The following is a 23743-nucleotide window of genomic DNA, read 5'->3' on the forward strand; positions in this document are numbered from 1 at the left end:
ACCCTCTGTTAAGGGTAATGCTTGTGGGCTAGAGGGCCAAGAGGGAGGTCAATGGCCTTCTTCCAGCCACAGGTATGTATGCATCTGTACCTCACACAAGAAAAAGTCATAATGGAACCTTTTGGAAGCAGGACAGAGCTGAGGACAATAAATTTTATTAAAATTTTTCTTTTAGTATTTTCAAGGACTAAAGTCATTTTAATTTTATAGAGATCTTCACTTAGAAAGGGTGATTTTTATAGCCTCAGTAAATACTTAGTTTGAAAAACTATTAATCAGGTGTTTCTCTGTTCTTGAGGAGGGCTTGACTACCACTCTACTGAGAGACTATTTACAGATGTCCCATTCTCGGGACAGATGGTCAAAGCATTAGCCAAGGGGTCCTGGTTTCTCTACTAACATAGACACAGCCTCAGTTCTGTGGCGCCTGAGGTCTAACCTCTGCCTTGCTCTCTTCCCTCCAGATAATCAACCTCAGACAGATCCAGGAGGTGTTCAACCAGTTCCGGGTGGTTCTGAGGTGAGGGACCTTCCCTACCCACCCGACTCCTACAGGAGGCTGCCATTTTCATTTCCCCTGGTCTGAATGCAGCCTCCAAGTGCACCACCTTATCTCTCGTGTGTGAGGAGTCAGATCAGAGTCCTCAGGGTGTGCTCAGGCTCTTGGTGTCCCTGACAGTGTCTGCTCCTGAGCTCTCAAATCCTCCTGCCCTTCCCTTAACCAGGGGGAAGTAGGGAGGACAGCCCTCCATTTGAGGGCTACTCAGAGAGGAGGCAGTCCCTGGTGGATGTTTTCTGAGTTTATTACTTGGACACGAGGTCCTTCTGGAGTGCCAGCCCTGAGTGTGGCCACAGCAGGGCATCATGAACACTCCTGCTCCCCCCACCCCACCTCAGGAGGTGTTTGCGGTTTGTTTGCATGCAGACATTCCGGTAGCCTGAGCAGCTCATGCTGGGTGGTATGACAGAAGCTGATCACATGATTCTGAAGGGCCTGTTAGAGACAGAACCCAGGTGGGGAAGCATGGTCCCAAGGCAGGATTATAGTCCTTGTTTAAGTCATCTGGGAGCAGATGTTCCTGGCACATATGGGTGGCCCCTGCAGATTTTTGGGCTGGACATTGGGTGTGTGCACTGGGGAGTAGGGGGCATGAAATGAGCTTGTTTTATCTGGTCTGGTTCATGATGAGGGCGTGGCTCCATCACAATGGGCCTCACCCAAATATCTTCTAACTTCAGTACTTGGTTCTTGCCCCAGAGGGTTCAACATGGCCCCAGGTGCAAGGTGTTCTTTCACTCTCTATCCCAAGCCAACAGGAACAGGAAGTGGAGTGCGCTTTGCGCAGGAAGTACACTCTCATAGACAAGAATGACTTTGCAGCCATTTCTGCTGTCCAGAAGGTAAGCACGATTGCCTCTTGTTGACAGGACTCATGTCAGATTTTTCCATCCCTAGATCTTTCCAGAGGCAGCAAGTGTCCTGCATTAAAGCAGATCTAGGGTTGCAACAGGTAAAGATAATACCAGGATGAGCATGGGGTGACCCATGCAGAAGTAAACCAAATATGAATTCAAAATGATCTCCAAAATTGGAGACATGGCTAATAATAAACAAGGCCAGTTCCTGGAGTTAGGCTGGAAATAGGCCTTAAGATCCTCAGGGTACAGGATGAGACCACAGATCAGTGAGAAGAGTTGATATGGAAAGTGGACATTTGGTAGGATGGTCAGAGACAGCCTGAAGCTAGCAGCAGCAGCAGTCACATCTTGATGTGTGGGATGAACATGTCCACCTGAGCCTTCAGCTCATATACACTTGGGTCCACGAGTGCCCCAAACCATTAATCTAACCGTTGGCCCTACAACTGGCCTCTATCCAGGCAGGGCTTATGGACGTTGATGGCCACCTAGTGGGCGAGCCTGACGGACAAGGCTTTGGACTCGGGGTTGCCCCTTTCTCTGCCAAACCTGGGAAGAAAGCCAAGTCCAAGAAGACATTCAAAGAGCAACTCAGGTGAGTGACCTTCCTGATGCTCTGCCTGTTTAGCACCTGACCCTCTTTGGCTGGTGAAAGGGAGGACACAAGCTGTCTCCATCTTCCCCCTGGTGTCTTAGCTACTGCGTGGTCACAGTGGACCTCATTGTTGCCAATACTAGCAACATCTGTGGGGCCCGTGCTGGGGCTGGTCACCTCTCATCTGCACAGCAACTCCATGAGGTGAGAGTTAATGTCTCCATTTTACTCATGAGGAAACTGAGGCTCAGAGATGGGGAATTACTTCTAAGTTCACACCACTAATGAATGGCAGTCAAAGTGAGAAGCCGGGCCAGCACTCACCCTCTGGTACTTCCTGTGGAAACCCTCCCACCCCCAACCAGAGACCTTCTGTGTCCCAGCTGACTAGCAGTCATGTCACCTAAAAACACCAATTCACCTTTCAGGCAAGACTCATTTGTATGTGCAAGGTGGGAAGGATGTCAAGGTTCACTTAATGAGGCACCCTCCCCAGGAGGTGCTGGGTAGCTGTGGGCCAGAGCACAGGCTCCAGAGGTGATGCCTGGGCTCACTTCCCTGCTCTGTACTTCTTTTGCCCAAGGGGTCTCCTTGTGTGAGGTATGTGTGTCTATTTCCTCATCTCTAAAATGCAAATAATAATAATTGCATCAAAGTCATTGGAGTTGTGAGGATAAGTGAGTGAGTGCAGTCCCTGTCCCTGGAAAGTACTCAGTAGAAACGTGTTGTTGCTGTTACTATCACTTGTAAAAGGACACAGGCCAAGGCTGATTGTAGACAACTGTCACACACAGGACGGAGTTGGGTAGCAGGGGTTGCTGATGCCCTTGGCCTCTTCAGGAAGGGCGGTCACACCCTAGCCCTCTCTGTTCTGCCACCAGGTGATTAGTGCAATAACAGGAGGATTGAGGCTTGGTTCCCCAATGCACACTTGTTGCAAGAAGAAGAGGGGAGGAAACGGTGGAAAGAGCTGGGCGCATCCTCTTGTCAGTCCAGGCCTGCCCAGATGTGCCTCTCTGTGAGGGAGGATCCCAGGCGCCATCACTTAGAGAGGGAGGGTGCCTACTTTCCTGGGAGCTGGTGTGGACACTGATGTAGGTGGAGAGAGCAGGTTGTGGACTGGTCAGAGCAGCAGGGCAAACCTGTCCTGCTTTGTCATTGGCCCGCAGACAGACCCACCCTGGGTGGAGCTCTGCCACTCCTTCCCAGGGACACCTGTGTGACTAATACCTCAGCAGTCATGATGCTCCTGGGAGGCTGCGGCCCACCCAACAGGACCACATGCTTTTGAACCTGGAGACTGCCCATTTTTCCCAGGTGTCTCCTGCTGAGATTGCTGAAGGGAGGGCTGCTTGTTCTGATTAAAGGGAGAAAAATGCTCTCTTCCTCCCCATCTGCATGGCTTAGGATTGTACTCTTTGCCCTTTGGCCTAGGTCTATGATCAATATGGGCGCTGAGTGGGATGGGGCTTCTAGTTTATGAGGACTGAGAAAGGTTACTCCCATCAGCATTGGAGACATCTCACTGCCTATGACTGAGCCTTGGGGTCTCCCTGTCTTCTCCTTCCAGCTCCTCGGCAAGAAAGGAAGGTGCCAGCAGCCCTGTGGGTGGCAAGGACTTGGATGTTTCTATCTCTAAGACTCAGCTGACCCCATCCTCCAAGGATGGGGATGTCAAAGACATGCTTCTGCGGGACCGGGAGACCTCCAACATCGAGCCCCCTTCCTTGGACTCCCCAAAGGAAGAATTACGCCCACCCAGGTGACCATCTAATTCTAGCTCCTTCACCAGATCATCCAAAACCAGAGTGTGATTCTCCACATGTAAAGAGCACTTGCAGGTAGAAGAGAAATAAAATAGGAGATAGTGGGCAAAGACTGGGAGCACAGTCCAAAAAGAGGAAACATGATGGCTTATGCACGTGCAAAATGGTCCAACCTCAGGAGTCACCCAAGATGCACAATTATATATGGAATCGTTTTAGACCCTCCAAATAGCAATTATTTAAATAATTAAGTTTACATATTTTTTGAATAAGTAATGCACTCAAAAGGTACAAAATTCTCAAGGTCTGAGACCCCTTCCTCCAACCACCAAGTTCCTCTCCCTGGTGAGTCAGTAATTGAGTTTTTAGGAATATCCTGAGGAAATGACTAGAGATGTGGGCAAAGATTTATGCAAAAAGAAGTTCATTGCATCATTAATTTAAAAAGTAAAAAAAAAATTTTTTGAAAAAATTAGGGAAAAGGCACCAAGTGAATTATTATCTCTGCTCTTGAAATGTATAAGGTTGTTCATGAAGAATTTTTCCCCCTAGCTTGCGAACATTTCCAAACATTCAGAGAAGTTGAAAGAATTGTGTAGTGAACAACCTTCTTGATTCTACAATTAATGTGTTAACTATACTTATTTCATCATGTGTCCCTCTTTCTCTCCATCCCTCCATCCTTCCATCCATCTTATTTTTTTGATGCATTTCAAAATAGGTTTCAGACAATCCACTTCCCCCTGCCCCAACACGTCATCTTACATCTTGTTAGCTAGAGTTCTCTAAGGGTTTTTAATAGCATGAAAGAATGCTTCTGTGAAAAAAGTAAGACGTAAAACTATATATACTGCATGACCCCAAACATTTAAAAATGTATCAAAGAAATCCGTGAAGGAAATACACCAAAGTGTGGCTGCCAATAGATCGTGAATGGCTTTTTGTTTTTCTTTCTTTTTTTTACACTTTTCCTTGCTTCCTCATTTTCTGCAATGGTCATGTGCCCTTGTGTGCCTAGTGAAACAGAGATGAAGGAATGATCCCTATACAATTGAGCTTCCATCTGGGGTAGGTGGTACTCAGAAATTCTGGCCTTCTGCTTACAGAAGCCCCATGGAAGAAAGGTGAAGTGCTTGGTGGCTCTAAGACAACTGTCCCATTTCTCCTTTCTCTTCCATCTCCGTCTTCAGGCCTAGCACCCCACCCTCCAAGCCTGTGGCCTTTGAGGACTTTAAGAACGAGCGAGGTAGTGAGATTAACCGCATCTTCAAAGAAAACAAATCCATCTTAAATGAACGGAGGAAAAGGGCCAGCGAGACCACACAGCGCATCAATGCCATCAAGCAGGAGATTGACATGACCAAGGAGGCGCTAAATTTCCAGAAGTCACTAAGGGAAAAGCAAGGTAAATGTGATGGGAAGCTAGGTGGCTATGGGATCTGAGTCATCCTGCTCCAAATAGGGCAGCCTTGGATACTGGAGGACCGAGATGGAAGGGAGCCAGCAGGAGATGTTGGGGTGCATTCTTCATCCCTGGGTCGTCACTTGGCTCTAGTCAGCCCTGGGGAGCCACAGAGTCCTCCCCTATCAGCCAGCCTCTACCATGGGTCCCCCATTTTTGTGTTATCTCAGACCTTGCTGCTGAGCCTTCCAACTTATACATGCTGCTGCCCATGGAGAAAAAGGCTTTTTGTCTTGTAGAGGCTTCCCCAGGGAGATGGGCAGTTGGTGACCCCCACGAGGTCCCCAGATCCTGGTGTGGTCTCTTCACTGCCCATAGTGGTCTGATTGGGGTGAGGGTGCTGGTCAAGATACTAGAGACCGAGGAGGGAAATGAGAATGTGTATACCAGAGGGCCAAGGGATTCACTGTCACTAACACCATTCCTCATGCCAAACCCTCAGTACCCCTGCTGGCCCGTCAAAGTCTCGTCTCCTAAGGCAGATGGTGTGGGGGGCCCTCAGACTTGCAAAGCAGAGACCCTTGCGTGGGGAGGGTACTCACCTGATTACCCTGACCTGGTGTCCTGTCCTAATGGCAGACACTGCCCACACCTTCACTGTGGGCCAAGAACCCTCAAGCTTGAGTGTGCAAAGGACTCATCTGGGAGGGCTGGTCAAGTGTAGACCTAGGCTCCAACCAACGGTTCTGACTCAGGAGATCTGGAGCAGGGCCCAGAACCTGCATTTTAATGAGTGACCATCCCGACACTGAGGCTAGTGGTTCAGAGGCCATACTGTTGTTCACATTCCTGGCTTGGTCCCATTGTCTTTTTCCAGACAGGGCACTCCACAGGTTACTGGACTTTCCCTTGCTAAATCACAACCCCATTCCAGGCCAGCTTTCATGAATGATCTCACTGATCACCTGGGGCATCTCCAGATGTCATTTGGTTTATTTCTGCAGGTCAGAAGGATCATCTCATTGAAAGAGGGTACATTTCACTCATTTACTTCTCAGAGGGCAACTTTATTTCCAAATTCTTGGGGCCACTCTGCTCATACCCTACAGACCAACCATGACACACTATTCCAGAAGACAAAGCCCTCCAGGGGGCTGGGAAATGGGGAAAGGCGGGTGATGGTGGTTTCAGATATGCCCCCATCCAGAACTTCCAGAATGAGGGTCTTACAGGACCGACAAGCACTTCTTTGTCCCCTCTGGCCATACCTTTTTTCAATATGCAACCATTTATTTCATGTTTACGTTTTTTTTTTCTGGGAAAGATTTACCCTGAGCTAACATCTGTTGCCAGTCTTTCCTCTCTCTTTTTCTTTTTCCCTCCCGAAAGCCTCAGAACATAGTTGTTTATTCTAGTTGCAGATCCTTCTATTCTTCTGTGTGAGCTGCCACCACCACAGCATGGCTACTGACAAACAAGTGGTGTGGTTCCACGCCCAGGAACCGAACCCAGGCCGCCAAGTAGAGTGCGCCAAACTTTAACCACTGGGCCATCAGGGCTGGTTCTCATGTTTACGTATTTTAAATAATATATATGCATGCTATCCTGATGTATCACTTACTCCTAAAAATACCTGAAAATTGATTATTTTGAAGGATGAGATGGAGAAGAAATAATATTTTTAAATATTCAAAATTTTATCTATCAGCGTCAAAAAAACATTTTTGCTCTTTCCCTCTAAAAGTGGTTGTTTTCTCATTGGTTGTTAAAATACCAAGTAAAATACCTTTATCTTGAGGGAACAGATCAAGTAAATTCATCCTTTTAAATACCTGCTAAGCACTTGATTGATGGCTACTTCTTGGCCCAGAAAGGTCAGCGAATTTGGAACATTATTTAGTCTTTTGTGAGACTAAATCATCTTAAGTTCAGGTCTCTTAAGTTTTTCCCTTGCAGGTGATCAGAGGACCTCTGGGTAATACCAGAGATGTTCATAGTATCTCCCCATCTCAACAGACTATTGTAAAGACTCTACTGTGTAAAGAATATGTGTGTACCAAATGACCACATCAGGGACATCCCACAGCTCACAGGCCAGATAGCTCTGACTGAGGGTGAGGGACCTGGTGAGGCCGACTCTGGACCCCTGCACTCCAGACATCTTGAATCAGGACCCTTGCCTCTCCATTGATGATGTCAGTGACACTTAATGTGTCTTACTTTTCCCCAGTAGATATCAGTGGAAATGCTAACACTTTCCTCCAGCACCTGGGGACTACCTCATATACCCCAGCCACATACGTCGGTCACACACAAGACTCACTTGCCAGAGGTCCTGGGGGTGGAAGCCCCACACCCTGGTTGGGTTGACATGACACCTTTGCTGAGCTTTCAAGGTGCTGTGGGCAGTGGACTCCACAGACTGTGTTATTTTGTCTTAACCTAACAACCCTCATCAAACTGACAGGCCTTAAAATAAAAGGTCCGTGAAAAAAGACCATGAGTGGAGGAGATGCCTGATAGCACAACTGACCACTCTCCTCCTGGAGCCCTCTGACGGCCACTCAGTGTGATACAGACATCTATCATCTCTAACAAGAAAGTAGCTAGAGAATATTGAAGTCATCAAGGAGACAATTCAAAATGTGGGTTTACATCCACTGTTATTAATGAGGAACTTTACCCAAGTGCCTTGTGGTACTAGCCAGTGATAGCAGTTTGTGTACATAATTTACTAAAAAGGTAAACATCAGTATAATTGTCGTGCTTACTGAATATCTTTGGCTGATGTGTTTATGATCAAAATAAGCAGGGAGCATGGGCTATCTCTACCCTCTCCTCTGCCCACCCCTCCTATTTGTCCTAAGAATGCCAGTGTGGCCCTCTGATCTGAGCTCCCTCTCCCTGCCCCTGGTGCTCCTTGTGCTTTGCCCACCCCTATGCCACGCTCCAGCCCTTCCCCTGGTCTCCTGTCTTCATGTGTTGCCAGCACCGTCCCCTCTCTCTGGAATGCCTCCCTGCCCTCCTAGGTGGGCACCTCATTCCCTGACATCCATTCCACTGCAGGTGAGTATGAGAACCAGGGGCTGATGATCATTGATGAGGAGGAGTTCCTGCTGATCCTGAAGCTCAAAGACCTCAAGAAGCAGTACCGTACTGAGTATCAAGACCTGCGTGACCTCAGGGCAGAGATCCAGTACTGCCAGCACCTGGTGGATCAGTGTCGCCACCGCCTGCTCACAGGTGCGCCATTTGGGAAAGTTGGGGGCCACCTGAGGTCCCAGAAGGCACAGGGCAGGGCCACTGCCTGGGCTCTAGGAGTGGTTTCAGAGCTTCTCTCTGGCAGAGGCAGGGGCTAGGCAGGGGCTTCGGATGTGTGTTTCCAGGACTGTAAGGGCAGGAGATGATGATGGGAAAGGGTGAGACCCTGGAGCAGGAAGTGAACAGAGGGTGAACCTGTGACAGGCACAAAACAGACAGACAGGCACACACAGCCTGTACCTGCTTCCTCAGGGACTCCTCCACACCTCACAGTGCTGTCTTCCTACTTCCTTGCAGAATTTGACATCTGGTACAATGAGTCCTTCTTCATCCCTGAGGACATGCAGGTGGCACTAAAGCCGGGTAGCAGCATCAGACCGGGCATGATACCTGTCAGCAGGATCATGTCTCTGGTGAGTGGCACAAGGGCAGGGGTGGGGCTGATGGATGAGCACAGGGCAGTGATCAGTACCCCTTGTCCTCTGTTCTCTCCACAAACGTGGCAGTGTATGGGCTGCTCCCAGCCCCTCCCATAGCCAGCCCAGGCAGGTGGGCAGGTACAGGTCTCTCCCCAGTTATTGATGATGGGGACACAGAAAACACTACTTACTGCTTCCCTTCTTGGGTGGCTCATCCTTCCGAGGTGGCAGTTACAGGGCGTGATAATGCTGGCAAACTTGGGGCTGGGAGTTGTGACCTACACTTGGTGGGGGTTTGCAAACCTAGTGAGGGGCTGCCCTGAGGATGCCCACCATAGGCCTTGTCAGGGTAGATTTTGACAATGCCAGGCTGAAGGGACTGAGCTGAGTTGGGCCTCCCCTAGGGAGAAGATGACCAGGACAAGTTCAGCCAGCTGCAGCAGACAATGCTGCCCGAGGGCCCTGATTCCATCTCCTTCTACAATGCCAAAGTCAAAACGGAACAGAAGGTAACTCTGGGGGTTGATGTCTCCATGAAGGTGGGGCCTCAGGGACCTCATTAGTAGGACACTCCTCACTTCAGAGAGATGGAAGAGGAATATGCCAGCCCAGGGAGATCTGGAGTCACCCAGAGTCAGTGGGTATCTTCTGCCAACTCCAGAGTCCTGGGACTGGGCTGGACCCAGTAGGGGTCCCACATTTCCAGGCCTGCCCATGGCTGGTGAGTGCTAAGCCAGCCCATGTGTGGTTCACAGCTCAGGACAGGGCTTGGGGATCCCCTGAGGTCACAGCCTGTTGGGGAGGACCTCTCCAATGAGGGCCACCCTACACAGGTGGCTAGACCCAGTGTCAGCCGTGGGCCAAGCCTGGTCCTGTACTCCTTGAGCAGGTTGGACTGGAGCAGAGAGTCTCCACTCTGTCAAGACCCAGCCTGGAGCCAGAACACAGAGGGCCTGTTTCCTGTGTACTTCTCTGTGCCCGGAGGCAGTTCTTATGCAGTAGGTGGCAGATGCACATGGGGTCACTGCCCTAGTGAGTTCATCCTTTTAAAAATATTTTTGTTGTATTTATTTATATTTCAGTAGGTGATACATTCCGTTTAAACATTAAAAAGCGTGAAAGGACAAATACGAGATCTCATCGGCCCAGCTCTCATCAATCCCCTCTGACAGGGAAGCCCTGTCACTTGTTTCTAGTATTCCCTCTTCATATAGTTCTGCATCTTGCTTTTTCCACTTAATAGTATATCCATGTTAACCCATGGGAGCGTCTGTGTTCTTTTTCACAGCTGCATAGTAGTATTCCATTGCAAGGATATATCACAGTTTATTTAACTCATCTCATATTGAGGGATATTTAGGAGGTTCCATTTCTTTACTATTAGAAATACTGCTGTGATGGGGCTGGCCTGGTGGTGTAGTGGTTAAGTTCATGTGCTCCACTTCAGCAGCCTGGGGTTCACAGGTTTGTATCTCAGGCATGGACCTATATACCACTCATCAAGCCATGCTGTGGCAGTGTCCCACACACAAAAAAAATAAAGGAAGATTGGCATGGGTGTTAGCTCAGGGACAATCTTCCTCAAGCAAAAAGAGGAAGATTGGCAACAAATGTTAGCTCAGGGCCAATCTTCCTCACCAAAAAAAAGAGTGTGTTGTAAATATTGCTGTGATAATTAACCTTGTACAAATGTGAATTCACACATAAGTGAATATGTGTTAATGGTAGATTTGTAGAAGTGAATTTCTTGGTCAAAAGGACGTTTGTACTTTTGATGGATAGTGTCAGGAGCTGGAACCATCAGCACTCCCACAGGAGGGTATATGGGATGCTTGTTGCCCAAGCCTCACCGTAAGAAGTATTATCCCACTATTCATTTTTTTCCAATCTGAAAGGTGAAGAATGGTCTCTCGATGTAGCTTTAATTTGCATTTCTCTTATTATGAGTGAAGTTGAGCTTTTTTTCAAATGTTTCCTTTTCCTGCAAACTGCCTGTTCATATTTTTGCCCATTTTTCTATTGGTTGTTGGTCTTTTTCTTACAAATTTGTAGGATCTCTTCAGATATTGGAGAGATTAGCTCTTTATGATATGAGTTGCAAATATTTTTCCCTGTTTGTCATTTGTCTTTTGGCTCTACTTATGTTTTTTTGTAGTTATTTTGTTGATTTTTATGAAATCAAGTGTACCAGTCTTTTCTTTCTTGTCTTCTACGTTTTGCGTCATAATTCAAAAGACTTTCCTCTGATTGAGTTCATTCTTCACATTTTTTTTTTTTAAAGATTTTATTTTTTCTTTTTTCTCCCCAAAGCCCCCCGGTACATAGTTGTGTATTCTTCGTTGTGGGTTCTTCTAGTTGTGGCATGTGGGACGCTGCCTCAGCGTGGTCTGATGAGCAGTGCCATGTCCGCGCCCAGGATTCGAACTAACGAAACACTGGGCCGCCTGATACGGAGTGCGCGAACTTAACCACTCGGCCAAGGGGCCAGCCCCCATTCTTCACATTTTTAGTTAAGCTGACACCTTTACTGACCTTGTTGGCTATGAGGAGCTGAAGCCCACTCAAAGAAGCTTGAGTGAAAGGATCTGTTAACACGAATTCTGCAGGTGCCATGGACTAGCCTTTCTTACCCTGTGCTGTGCACATGAATCACCAGGGGTCTTGTTAGGTTGCAGATTCAGATGCAGCAGGTCTAGGGTAGAGCCTGAGATCTGAAGTTCTGATAAGTGCTCAGATGATGCCCAGGCTGTTAGTCCAGGACCACACTTTGAGAAGCAGACCACAGAGCTCATCCACAGCAAGCACACCCCAGGCTCCTCTCCCTCCAGGCCTTATTCCCTCCAGACTTGGCCTTAGCTTCTCCCTGAGATCTGCTATTTCCCTATCTGTTCTCCCTACACCACCTCTCAATTTCTAGCCCCAGTCTCAGCCCAGGCTTGCCCTTATTTTCTAGGACTTCCCAGCCCCATGTCCAGTATCACCTGACTACTTACTTTATGTCTTTCTGGAGGGAGAGTGTAATTGACTCTTCTTGGGTTAAGTGTACATTCTTGGTCCAATCAGCTATGGCTTGGGGCAGGGTCACCTGCCCACTCCAGCTGCCTGGGCCCACTCCTTTAGGCAGGAGAGAGGATGGCTTTACCCAGGCACCACTTAGCCTTATCTGTGAGCATCAAGCTTTATTAACCCTGGCCCCTGGAGGGAGGTCCAGCTCAGTGGACAGCCTTGCCCCTCTGGAAAGGTTTGCTGGAACCGAACTACTTTGGTTGGGGAAGGAGACCCTGGCCACTCTGCTCCCATGGACCCCATTGCCTCACTCCAAAGAGCTCACTCAGAATTGTTCATGAAAATCTCTCTGTGGGTAGGCAGGGCTCTCCCAGATCATTTGGGAGAGAATGGAGTAGGGGAAAGTAGGCCTAGGCAGCCCAGCTTCAAGATCATTTGACTGTGACTACCATGCAGGGGCTTCCTTCTCCAGCCACAGAGAGACCTGCCCCTGCTGGACTCAGAGGAAGGGGCACATGGTGTGAGGTAGGGGTCCAACTTTACTCCTTTGCTTGTGGATATCCAGTTTTCCCAGCACCAATTGTTGAGAAAGTGATTCTTTCTCCATTAAATTGTCTTGGCACCTTTTGTTGAAATCCAATTGACCATAAATGTGAGGGTTTATTTTCGAACTCTCACTTCTGTTCATTGATCTATATGTATCCTTATGCCAGTACTACACCATCTTGATTACTCTAGATTTGTATTTAGTTTTGAAGTTGCAAAGTATGAATCCTCCAACTTTGTTCTTTTTCAAGATTGTTTTGGCTATTCTGGGTCCCTTGCATTTCCATACAAATTTTAGGACCAGCTTGTCAATTTATGCAAAGAATCCAGCTGAATAGGGGTTGTATTGGATCTATAGATTGCTTTGGGGAGTATCGCCATCTTAACAATATTAAGTCTTCAAATCTGTGAACACAGGCTATCTTTCTATTTATTTAAGTCTTAATTTCTTTCAGCGATGTTTCATAGTTTTCAAAGTATAAGTTTTGCACCTCTTTTATTAAATTTATTTCTAAGTATTTTATTCTTTTTGATGCTATTATGATGGAATTGTTTTCTTAATTTCATTTTTGGATTGTTCATTGCATGTGTATAGAAATACATTTGATTTTTGTGTATTGATGTATTCTGCAGTCTTAAAAAACTCATTTATTAATTCGAATAATTTTTTAGTGGACTCCTTAGGATTTTCTATATACAAGATCATGGCATCTACAAATAGAAATAGTTTTACTTCTTCCTTTCCAATCTGGATACCATTTATATCTTTTTCTTTCCTAATTTCCCTGGCTAGAACCTCCAGTACAGTGTTGAATATAAGCGGTGAAAGTGGACATCCTTGTTTTATCCCTGATCTTAGGGAGAAGGTATTAATTCTTTCACCATTAAATATGATGTCAGCAGTGGGGTTTACTTAGAAAAAAGAACCTTAGAGCAATACTTCTCACCTTGTGCTGTGCGCATGAATCATCAGGCTGTTCACATGCAGATTCTGATGCAACAGGTCTAAGGCAGAGTCTGAGATCTGCATTTCTAATAAGCTCCCAGATGATGCCCATGCTGCTCAGGCCAGGATTATGCTTTGAGTAGCATACTTTGAAGTTCTTTCTTAAAACCTTCCCTTTATCAGGTTGAAAAAGTTCTCTTCTGTACCTAAGTCGTTGAGTATTTTTATCATGAAGGGATATTGGAGCCATTATCTTTTTGAATACTGCCTCCCTTTTCTTCCTTTTCTCTTTCCTAGGATTCTGATTAGATGTGTGTTAGACTTTCTCATTCCGTCCTCTCTGTCTCTTAAAATCTCTGTCATTTCTTCCAGCTCCTCATCTCTGTCATTTCATACAGCTCCTCAGCTGTACTTTGGATAATTTATTTAGGATTCCTATTCCACTTTGTTAATGCCATCGTGAGCTCTATCTAAAAATTCTACTTGGTTCTCCTTCAAATATGTTTGGTCATTTTTTATAAACTCTTATTTCATGCTCTTTTTACATCTTTGAGATATAATTTACATATGATACATTCACCCAATTAAAGTGTACAAATCAGTGAGTTTTAGTATATTCCACATCCTCTCCAACATTTGTAATTTTTTTGTCTTGGTAATTATAGCCATTCTAACAGATGTAAGATCATGTCTCATTGTAGTTTTGATTTGCATTTCCCTAATAAGTAGTGAAGTTGATCATCTTTTCCTGTGCCCGTTGGCTATCTGTATATCTTGTTTTGAAAAATGTCTGTTCATATCCTCTGCCTATTTTTTGATTGAGTTGTTTGGTTTTTTGTTGTTGAGTTTTATGAGTTCTTTATATATTTGAGAGATTAACCCCTCGTCAGATAGATGATTTGCAAGTATTTTCTTCCGTTGGTTGGTTGTCTTTTCATTTTTTACCTGGTTTCCGTTGCCTTGGAGAAGCTCGTTAATCTGATATAGCCCCATTTGTTTATTTTTTCTTTTGTTTCCCTTGCCTGAGTAGACATGATATTTGAAAAGATGCTTCTAAGACCGATGTCGAAGAGTGTGCTACCTATATTTTCTTCTAGGAGTGTTATGGTTTCACATCCTACCGTCAAGACTTTAATCTATTTTGAGTTAATTTTTGTGTATGGTGTAAGATAATGGCTTACTTTCATTTTCTTGCATGTGGCTGTCCAGTTTTCCCAACACCATTTATTGAAGAGACTTTCCTTTCTCCATTGTATTTCTTGGCTCCTTTGTTGAAGATTAGCTGTCTGTAGATGTGTGGTTTTATTTCTGGGCTTTCAGTTCTGTTCCATTGATTTGTGTGTGTGTTTCTGTGCCAGTACCATGCTGTTTTGATTACTTTAGCTTTGTAGTATATTTTGAAGTCAGGGATTGTGATGCCTCCAGCTTTGTTCTTTTTTCTCAGGATTGCTTTAGCTACTTGGGGCCTTTTGTTGCCCCATATGTATTTTAGGATTCCGTGTTCTCTTTCTGTGAGGAATGTCATTGGGATTCTGATTGGGATTGCATTGAATATGTAGATTCTTTAGGTAATATGAGCATTTTAACTATGTTTATTCTTCCAATCCATGAGCATGGAATATCTTTCCATTTCTTTATGTCGTCATCGATTTCTTTCAATAATATCTTACAGTTTTCATTGTATGAGTCTTTCACTTTCTTGGTTAAATTTATTCCTAGACATTTTATTCCTTTTGTTGCAATTGTAAATTGGATTGTATTCTTGAGTTCTCTCTCTGTTAGTTCATTATTAGAGTGTAGAAACGCAACTGATTTTTGTAAGTTGGTTTTGTGCCCTGCAACTTTGCTGTAGTAGTTGATTATTTCTAACAGTTTTCTGATGGATTCTTTAGGGTTTTCTATATATAGAATTATGTCATCTGCAAACAGCAAGAGTTTCACTTCTCCCTTGCCAATTTAGATACCTTTTATTTCTTTTTCTTGCCTAATTTCTCTGGCCAAACTTCCAGTACTATGTTGAATAAGAATGGTGAGAGTGGGCACCCTTGTCTTGTTCCTGTTCTCAGAGGGATGGCGTTCAGTTTTTCACCATTGGGTATGGTGTTGGTTGTGGGTTTGTCATATATTGCCTTCATTGCATTGAGGTACTTTCCTTCTATATCCATTTTATTGAGAGTTTTTATCATAAATGGATGTTAGATCTTGTCAAATGCTTTTTCTGCATCTAGTGAGATACTTATGTGGTTTTTACACCTCATTTTGTTAATTTGGTCTATCACATTCATTGATTTGAGGATGTTGAACCATCCCTGCATCCCTGTTATAAATCCTAGCTGATCATGGTGTATGATCCTTTCAATGTATTGCTGTATCCAGTTTGCCAATGTTTTGTTGAGAATTTTTGCATTTATGTTCATCAGCTACATTGACCTGTAATTTTCCTTCTTTGTGTTGTCCTTGTCTAGCTTAGAGATCAGGGTGATGTTGGCCTCATAGAACGAATTAGGAAGTGTTCCATCTTCATCAATTTTTTGGAATAATTTGAGAAGGATAGGTGTTAAATCTTCTTTGAATGTTTGGTAGAAAAGTCCTGGACTTTTATTTTGGGGGAGTTTTGTTTTTTTGTCTTTGTGTGTGAGGAAGATTGTCCCTGAGCTAACATCTATAGCCTATCTTCCTCTTTTTGCTTGAGGAAGAGTGGCCCTGAGCTAACATCTATGCCAATCTTCCTCTATTTTTTGTATGTGGGATGCCACCACAGCATGGCTTAATGAGTAGTGTGTAGGTCTGTGCCCAGGATCCAAACCTGCAAACACTGGGCCACTGAAGCAGAGTGTGTGTGAACTTAACCACTACACCATCAGGCCAGCCCCTTGGGGAGGTTTTTGATGACTGTTTCAATCTCTTTACTTGTGATTGGTTTAATTCAGATTCTCTATTTCTTCTTGATTCAGTTTTAGGAGGTTGTATGAATCTAAGAATTTACCCATTTCTTCTAGATTGTCCATTTTTTTGGCATATAGTTTTTAATAGTATTCTTTTATAATCCTTTGTATTTCTGTGGTATCCATTGTAATTTCTCCTTTTTCTAATTTTATCTATTGGAGGGTTCTCTCTTTTTTTTTAGTGAATCTGGCTAAGGGTTTGTCAATTTTGTCTATCTTCTCAAAGAACCAGCTCTTAGTTTCATTGATCCTATCTACTGTTTTTTTTTGTTGTTCCAATTTCATTTATTTCTGCTCTAATTTTTATTATTTCCCTCCTTCTGCTGACTTTGGGATTTGTCTGTTCTTCTTTTTCTAGTTCTGTTAGGTGCAGTTTAAGATTACTTACTTAAGATTTGTCTTGTTTGTTAAGATGGGCCTATATTGCTATGAATTTCCCTCTTAGGACCACTTTTGCTGCATCCCATATGAATTTGTATGATGTATTTTCATTTTCAGTTGTCTCCAGATAGTTTTTAATTTCTCCTTTAATTTCTTCAATGATTCATTGGTTGTTCAGAAGCGTGTTGTTTAGTCTTCACATATTTGTCCTTTTCCCAGCTTTTTTATTGTAGTTTATTTCTAGTTTCATAGCATTATAGTTGGAAAAGATGCTTGATATGATTTAAATCTTCTTAAATTTATTCAAGCTTGCCTTGTTTCCCAACATATGGTCTATCTTTGAGGGTGATCCATGTGCAATTGAGAAGAATATGTATTCTGTTGCTTTTGTATGGAGTGTTCTATATATATATATATATATCTGGTCTAGTTTTTCATTTAATTCCATTATTTCTTTGTTGAATTTCTGTCTGGATGATCTATCTATTGATGTAAGTGGGGTGTTAAGGTCCCCTACTATTGTTGTTTTGCTGTTAATTTCTCCTTTTAGGTCTGTAAATAGTTATTTTATGTACTTTGACACTCCTATGTTAGGTGCATATGTATTTATAAGTGTTATGTCCTCTTGGTGGAGTGTCCCTTTAATCATTATATAATGCCCCTGTTTATCTCTCATTGTCCCTTTCATCTTAAAGTCTACTTTATCTGATATAAGTATAGCAGCACCTGCTTTCTTTTCCATTAGCTTGGAGTATCATTTTCCATGCCTTCATTCTAAGCCTGTGTTTGTCTTTACAGCTGAGATGTGTTTCCTGGTAGCAGCATATTCTGGGGTCTTCTTTTTAATCCACTCAGCCACTCTGTGTCTTTTGGTTGGAGAATTCAATTCATTTACGTTCACAGTGATTATTGATATATGAGGGCTTAGTAGTGCCCTGTTATCACTTGTTTTCTGGTTGTTCTGTATTTCTCTTGTTTTTCGTCCTATGTATTTCCAACTGCCAATTCAGTTTGGTGGTTTGCTATGATGGATTTCTCAGTTTTCTCGTTATTAATCATTTGTGTCTCTGTTTTGATTTTTTGTTTAGTAGTTATCATGAAGTCTGTATAAAGATCTCGTAGATGAGACAGACCATTTTCTGATAGCCTCTTGTGACCTTAGCCTGAGCAATTTCCATCCCTTTCCTCTTCCCCATCTAAGTCATTGTTGTCACAACTTATTCTGTTTTGTGTTGTGAGTTTGTGATTAAAGTGAAGTGACTATAGTTATTTTTAATGCTTTCCTTCCCATTTATCTTTACTGTTATAATTGAGTGTTTGCTAACCTGTTCTGATAGAGAGCTGCAGTTTTCTGATTTTGTCTAGTTATCTCCTTGCTCAAGGCTTTGAAAACCCTTTTTTTTTTTCAGATATGAGCACATTCTTGATCATTTCTTGTAGGGGGAACATTGTGGCAATGAACTCCCTCAGCTTTTGTTTACCTGGGAAAGTTTTTTTTGTATAATGTTGGGGTTTTTTTGTTTTTACTTATTTATCTATTTTTGAGGAAGATTAGCCCTGAGCTAACACTGCTGCCAACCCTCCTCTTTTTTGCTGAGGAAGACTGGCCCTGAGCTAACATTTGTGCCCATCTTCCTCTACTTTATATGTGGGACACCTGCCATGCATGGCTTGCCAAGAGGTGCGTAGGTCCTCACCTGGGATATGCACTGGCGAACCCCAGGCCACAAAAGTGGAACATGTGAACTTAACCACTGTGCCACTGGGCCAGCCCCTATCTGGGAAAGTTTTTATTCCTCCATCGTATCTGAAGCATAGTTTCACTGGATAGAATATTCTCCGTTCAAAGTTTTTGTATTTCAGTATTTGAATATTTCAGTCCACTCTCTCCTAGCCTGTAAGATTTTTGCTGAGAATTTCACTGAAAGCCTGATAGGGGTTCCTTTGTAGGTTATTTTCTTCTGTCTTGCTGCCCTTAATATTTTTTCCTTGTCATTGACTTTTGCCAGTTTTACTAATATATTCCTTGGAGAAGGTTTTTTTTACATTGGTGTAAGTAGGAGTTCTCTTAGCTTCATTTATGTGTTTGATAAGTTCAAGTCCAAGTTTGGTAAGTTCTCAGCTATTCTTTTTTTTTTTTTTTTTTTTTTTAAAGATCAGCACCTGAGCTAACAACTGTTGCCAATCTTCTTTTTTTTTTTTCTGCTTTTTCTCCCAAAATCCCCCCAGCACATAGCTGTATAATTTAGTTGTGGGTCCTTCTAGCATGTGGGATGCTGCCTCAACGTGGCCTTGTGAGTGGTGCCATGTCTGTGCCCAGGATCCAAACCAGAGAAACCCTGAGCCGCCTAAGCAGAGTGCACAAACTTAACCACTCATCCATGGGGCCAGCCCATCAGCTCTTATTTCTTTGAAGAAGCTCTCTGCTCCATTCTCCCTCTCCTCTACCTCTAGAATACCCATAATCCTTATGTTGCATTTCCTAATTGAGTCAGATATTTCTTGGAGAATTTCTTCATTTATTTTTAGTGTTAGTTCTCTCTCTACTTCTTCACCTGAAACATGTCTATATTTCTGTCCTCTAAATTACTAATTCTGTCCTCCATAATATCAGCTCTGTTTTTTAAGGATTCCAAATTGTAAAAAATCTCATCCATTGTGTTCTTCATCTCCAACATTTCTGATTGGGTTTTTTGTTTGTTTGTTTCAATTTATTTTGTGAAGAATTCCCTCTGCTCATTAATTTTATTCCTGAATTCATTGAACTGTCTTTCTGAGTTTTCTTGTAACTTGTTGAGCTTCTTTATGATAACTATTTTGAATTCTCTGTCATTTACACTGTAAATTTCTGCGACTTCAGGATTGGTTTCTGGTTACTTGTCATTTTCCTTCTGGTCTGGAGAGTTAATATATTTCTTCATGTTGTTTGATGGGGTGGACTTTTGCCATTGCATAGTGGTAGTATCTGGTTGAGGATTCCACCTGTCACCACTGAGGAGGCAGGGGCTGTGTTTGCTGAGCCTGCCACACCCCCTGGCAATTGTACCAGTCTGTTGGAAGCTGTGCTGATATGGCTTTCTGTGTCTGGCTGCTGCTGCTTTACACACATAGGCACAGGTGCTTTAGCAGAGATCCCCTGCTCTGGCTGACCAGAGCTGATGTGCCAGGTGGGATGAGGGGAGAGGGGACACCTTCTTTTCCACCCACGTTCCCATTCTGCATTCACTGGCTCCCTGCTTGGGCTGATCAGCTTGGGAGGGTGCCCTTGGGGTTGCTTAGCTGCCTTGGTGTGGAGCATTCCCACAGGCTGGGAGGCAACTCCAAGAGTGAAGGTGTTCTCATGGAGGGCTGCCTTTTCTCCCTTCTCCTCTCAGAGTTGTGCACTGACTGCCACTTGGGGTCCTGCACCTTAGATTGCTGCTGCTGGGGAGGGAGAGGAGATCTGCATACCTCCTTCCACTGCCTCCCCGGGGGTCCAGCACTACCACCTTCAGATGTATGGCTGTGTGGATCTCTCAGACATCTATTGTGTTGTGTGGATGTCCTCTGTTGATTTATGAATGTCCGTTTTGTTGTATGTTGGGGGGAGAGACTAAGAGAAGAGCTCACTCTGCCATGATGCTGATGTCACTTCTCTCTTCCTCTTTTTATAAGGGCACTAATCCCATCATGAGAGCTCCACCCTCATGACTTCATCTACACCTAATTACCTCCCAAAGGTCCCACCTCTAAATACCATCACATTGAGGATCAAGGCTTCACCATAAGTGTTTCAGGGGAACACAAACATTCAGTACATAATAGGAGGCACTTGATCTTGCTTTGTTCATTATTGGTGAGGTTAATTTTCCTCAGTTGGTTAAGGTCATCCTGCATTTTGAATAAGAGGACCAAAGGTCTTTGGTTTTGGAGAAAGACCTTCAAAAATCTTATTGCTTATTGTAAGTTATTTTAAACTTGCTTCAACTGGCATAAAGTACTTCAAGATCATAAAACAGGTAAACCAAAATGATTTGCATGGTTAGTACCATGAATTTCTCTCTTTATATTCCAGACAAACCTTGCATTTTCTTTATTTACTTTCAAAGTCTCAAATAAACATTTCAATTATAAATCATTCAACAGAGAAATCTTGCATTTCTGCAAGTCTATATTATATTCTCCTGCCATCCCTCAATCTCTGGAAGAGCTCTCTGCATTGAACATTTTTTATGTTTAAGACATGCCCATGAACAAACTTTTTATGCAGATGTTGCATTTGAACGATTCTATCTTCTATTCATTTAAACCTTTTATATACATTTTTATATATGAAATATATTGGATCAGATTTTTCAAGGCCAAATGTTTCCCATTTTATTGAATCTCCCTCATAGTGGCTTTTATCCATGTGTGTGTATGTGTGTTTAAATCATAAGTTCGTATTTGATTAACCTTAAGCTCTAGGAGTTCTGAGTGCATAAGCTGCAATTAGTTTCCTCCTGAAAAGGTTTTCGCTTGCTTTTGCGGTTAGCCGCAGGACATTACCAATGCAGGAACATTTTAAACTCCTTCAAGAATTCCAACTTGGTAAGGGATTAATATCCAGGATATATAGAGAACTCCTAAAACTCAACACCCAAGAAACAAAACTCTGTTCAAAAATGGGCAAAAGATTTGAATAGACATTTCTCCAAAGAATATATACAAATGGACAATAAGCACATGAAAAGATGTTCAACATTACAGGTCATTAGAGAAATGCAAATCAAAACTATGGTGAGATACCACCTTACACCCATTAGGATGGCTACTGTCAAAAAAACAGAAAATGACAAGTGTTGGCAAGGATGTAGAACAATTGGAAACTTTATGTGCTGTTGGTAGGATTGTAAAATGGTACCACCACTAAGTGAAATAAGCCTGTCACAAAAAGACAAATACTATATGATTCCACTTACATGAGATGCTTAGAGTAGTCAAAATCATACAGACAAGAAATAGAATGGTGATTGCCAGGGTCTGGGTGAATGGGGAGTTATTGTTTAATGGGTATGGAGTTTCAGTTTGGGATGTTGAAAAGAGTTATGGAGATGGATGGTGGTGATGGTTGTGCAACATTATGAATGTATTTAATACCACTGAACTGTACACTTAAAATGGGTAAGATGGTAAATTTTATGTTATATGTATTTTACCACATTAAAAAAATTGAAAAAAAATGGTACAGTTGCTGTGGAAAACAGTATGGTGGTTTCCCAAAAAATTAAAAATAGAATTACCATATGATCCAGCAATTCTACTTCTGGGTATGTGCCCCAAAGAATTGAAAGCAGGGTCCCAAAGAGATGTTTGTACACCCATGTTCCTAGCAGTATTATTCATGATAGCTAAAATGTGGAAGCAACCCAAGTGTCCATCAATAGATGAATGGATAAGCAAAAGGTATAAATGTACAACAGGATATTATTCAGCCTCAAAAGGGGAGGAAATTCTGACACATGCTACAAGGAGGAACCTTGAGGTCATTATATTAAATGAAATCAGCCAGTCATACACACACGAAAACAAATACTATATGATTCCACTTATATGAGGTACTTAGAGTAGTCAAAATCTTAGACAGAAAATAGGATGGTGGTTGTCAGGGGCTGGAGTGTGGGGGAACGAGGAGTTATTGTTTAGTGGGTATAGAGTTTCAGTTTTACCAAATGAAAAGAGTTATGGAGATGGATGGTGGTGATGATTATGCAACGTTATGAATATATTTAATATCACTGAAATGTACACGTAAAAATAGTTAAGATGGTAAATTTTATATTATGTGTATTTTACTACAGTAAAAAAATTGGGGGAAGAAAGCTCCCAGCTTAATGTGGGAGCGTCAATTTCAGTTCCCCCATCATGTGGGAAATCTAGGATTCATCTCCATATTCCAAGTTGGTTTTAGCATTTGCTACTTTACTGCCTGCTGTTTCTGTTTCAGCTCACTTTTTCCATCTGCTTTCTGAGAGCCTAGTCATGCATTAAATGGGTAGAGTTCATGAACATCTAGTTGATTTGCAGAGGCAGGGCCCTTCGGAGTAACATGGGCCCCCACCCCTCTGGAGATTCTTTGCTTTTTGAACCTGATTCTTGTCAGAAACTTTCAAGTAGACCCTTGAAATATGAATGTCTCCTTTTAAAATGACTGCCATACCATTGTAAAACAGTTTTACACACTTTCTTTAGGATGAAAGAATGAAAGGGATTGATTGAAACATTATTTCTCATAGAAGTGGAGCTAGTCAAAGGGAATCCTTGTCCCAAAACTGAGATGTTTGCAGAAAGAATGATGGGGTGGATGTAAGTGGCATGGCTTCTGAGTGTCTGTTAAGTCTGTACCTCCTAATCAATTCTTGTTTTCTCTTCTATGTCAAGCACAAATATTTGAAAACCATGATGGGTCTCCAGCAGACACAGAGAAAATGAAGACTCATTGCCAGTGCCTTGAAGGACAAGACCCCCAGCAACTCCTGCCTGCTCTAGTGGAGCTGCTAAACCACCTGCTCAGAGCTCCAACCACTCTGCTGCAAGGCTGGGGCCCAGCCCAGAACACACAATGACCTGCCTGCCGGGAGGAACGTCCTTCTAAGGACACCCTTGCTTATCTTCTCAGAATACTTTTGGTTTCAGTTTACTGGCTTTGGTGCAGGGAAAGGATAAAATCACTTTCTAGTCTGGACTTTTAGTGCTCATCCAAGAACTTTATTTCCTGTCTGTGAGGATGTCTTCCCTGTGTACAGGTGGGGTCAGAATTGAGTCCCCAGTAAAAAAGTGAAAAAGTAGCTCAGCCAGGCTCTTCCTGGCAGGCCTTTGTCCCATTTGTCAGCTTCTTTCCTTTCCTGAATGGACATCCTTGGGGTGAGCTGGGTCTGAGGAACCCTGGTTTTCACAGCTCCCTCAGACTGTAGGTCCTCTCAGGGCATCCTCTCTGTGTTCCTGAGCCAGTGAAGGCAAGAGGCCCTCATTCCTCAGTAACCAGGAGAGGATTGGGTCTCGGTTTAAATGGCTGAAAGGCCACCATTATTTTTTTTTC

General features: G+C 43.4%; 1 protein-coding gene across 6 annotated transcripts in view; it reads left to right on the forward strand.

The window, feature by feature from the left end:
- KIF9 (kinesin family member 9) overlaps positions 1–23492 on the forward strand; it is a 51217-nt gene extending 27725 nt beyond the window's left edge. For all 6 annotated transcript variants that reach the window (XM_070492945.1, XM_070492946.1, XM_070492947.1 and 3 more), the window contains 9 exons: positions 465–520; positions 1311–1401; positions 1881–2014; positions 3585–3776; positions 4971–5185; positions 8249–8425; positions 8741–8856; positions 9267–9371; positions 23086–23492. In XM_070492945.1, coding sequence (XP_070349046.1) covers positions 465–520; positions 1311–1401; positions 1881–2014; positions 3585–3776; positions 4971–5185; positions 8249–8425; positions 8741–8856; positions 9267–9371; positions 23086–23136 — 1137 coding nt within the window. In that variant the 3' untranslated portion in view covers positions 23137–23492. The remainder of the gene's footprint in view (positions 1–464; positions 521–1310; positions 1402–1880; positions 2015–3584; positions 3777–4970; positions 5186–8248; positions 8426–8740; positions 8857–9266; positions 9372–23085) is intronic.
- Positions 23493–23743: the final 251 nt, after the last annotated feature.

This window comes from Equus asinus, chromosome 21 (assembly GCF_041296235.1).
Source record: "Equus asinus isolate D_3611 breed Donkey chromosome 21, EquAss-T2T_v2, whole genome shotgun sequence".
Taxonomy (NCBI): Eukaryota; Metazoa; Chordata; class Mammalia; order Perissodactyla; family Equidae; genus Equus; species Equus asinus.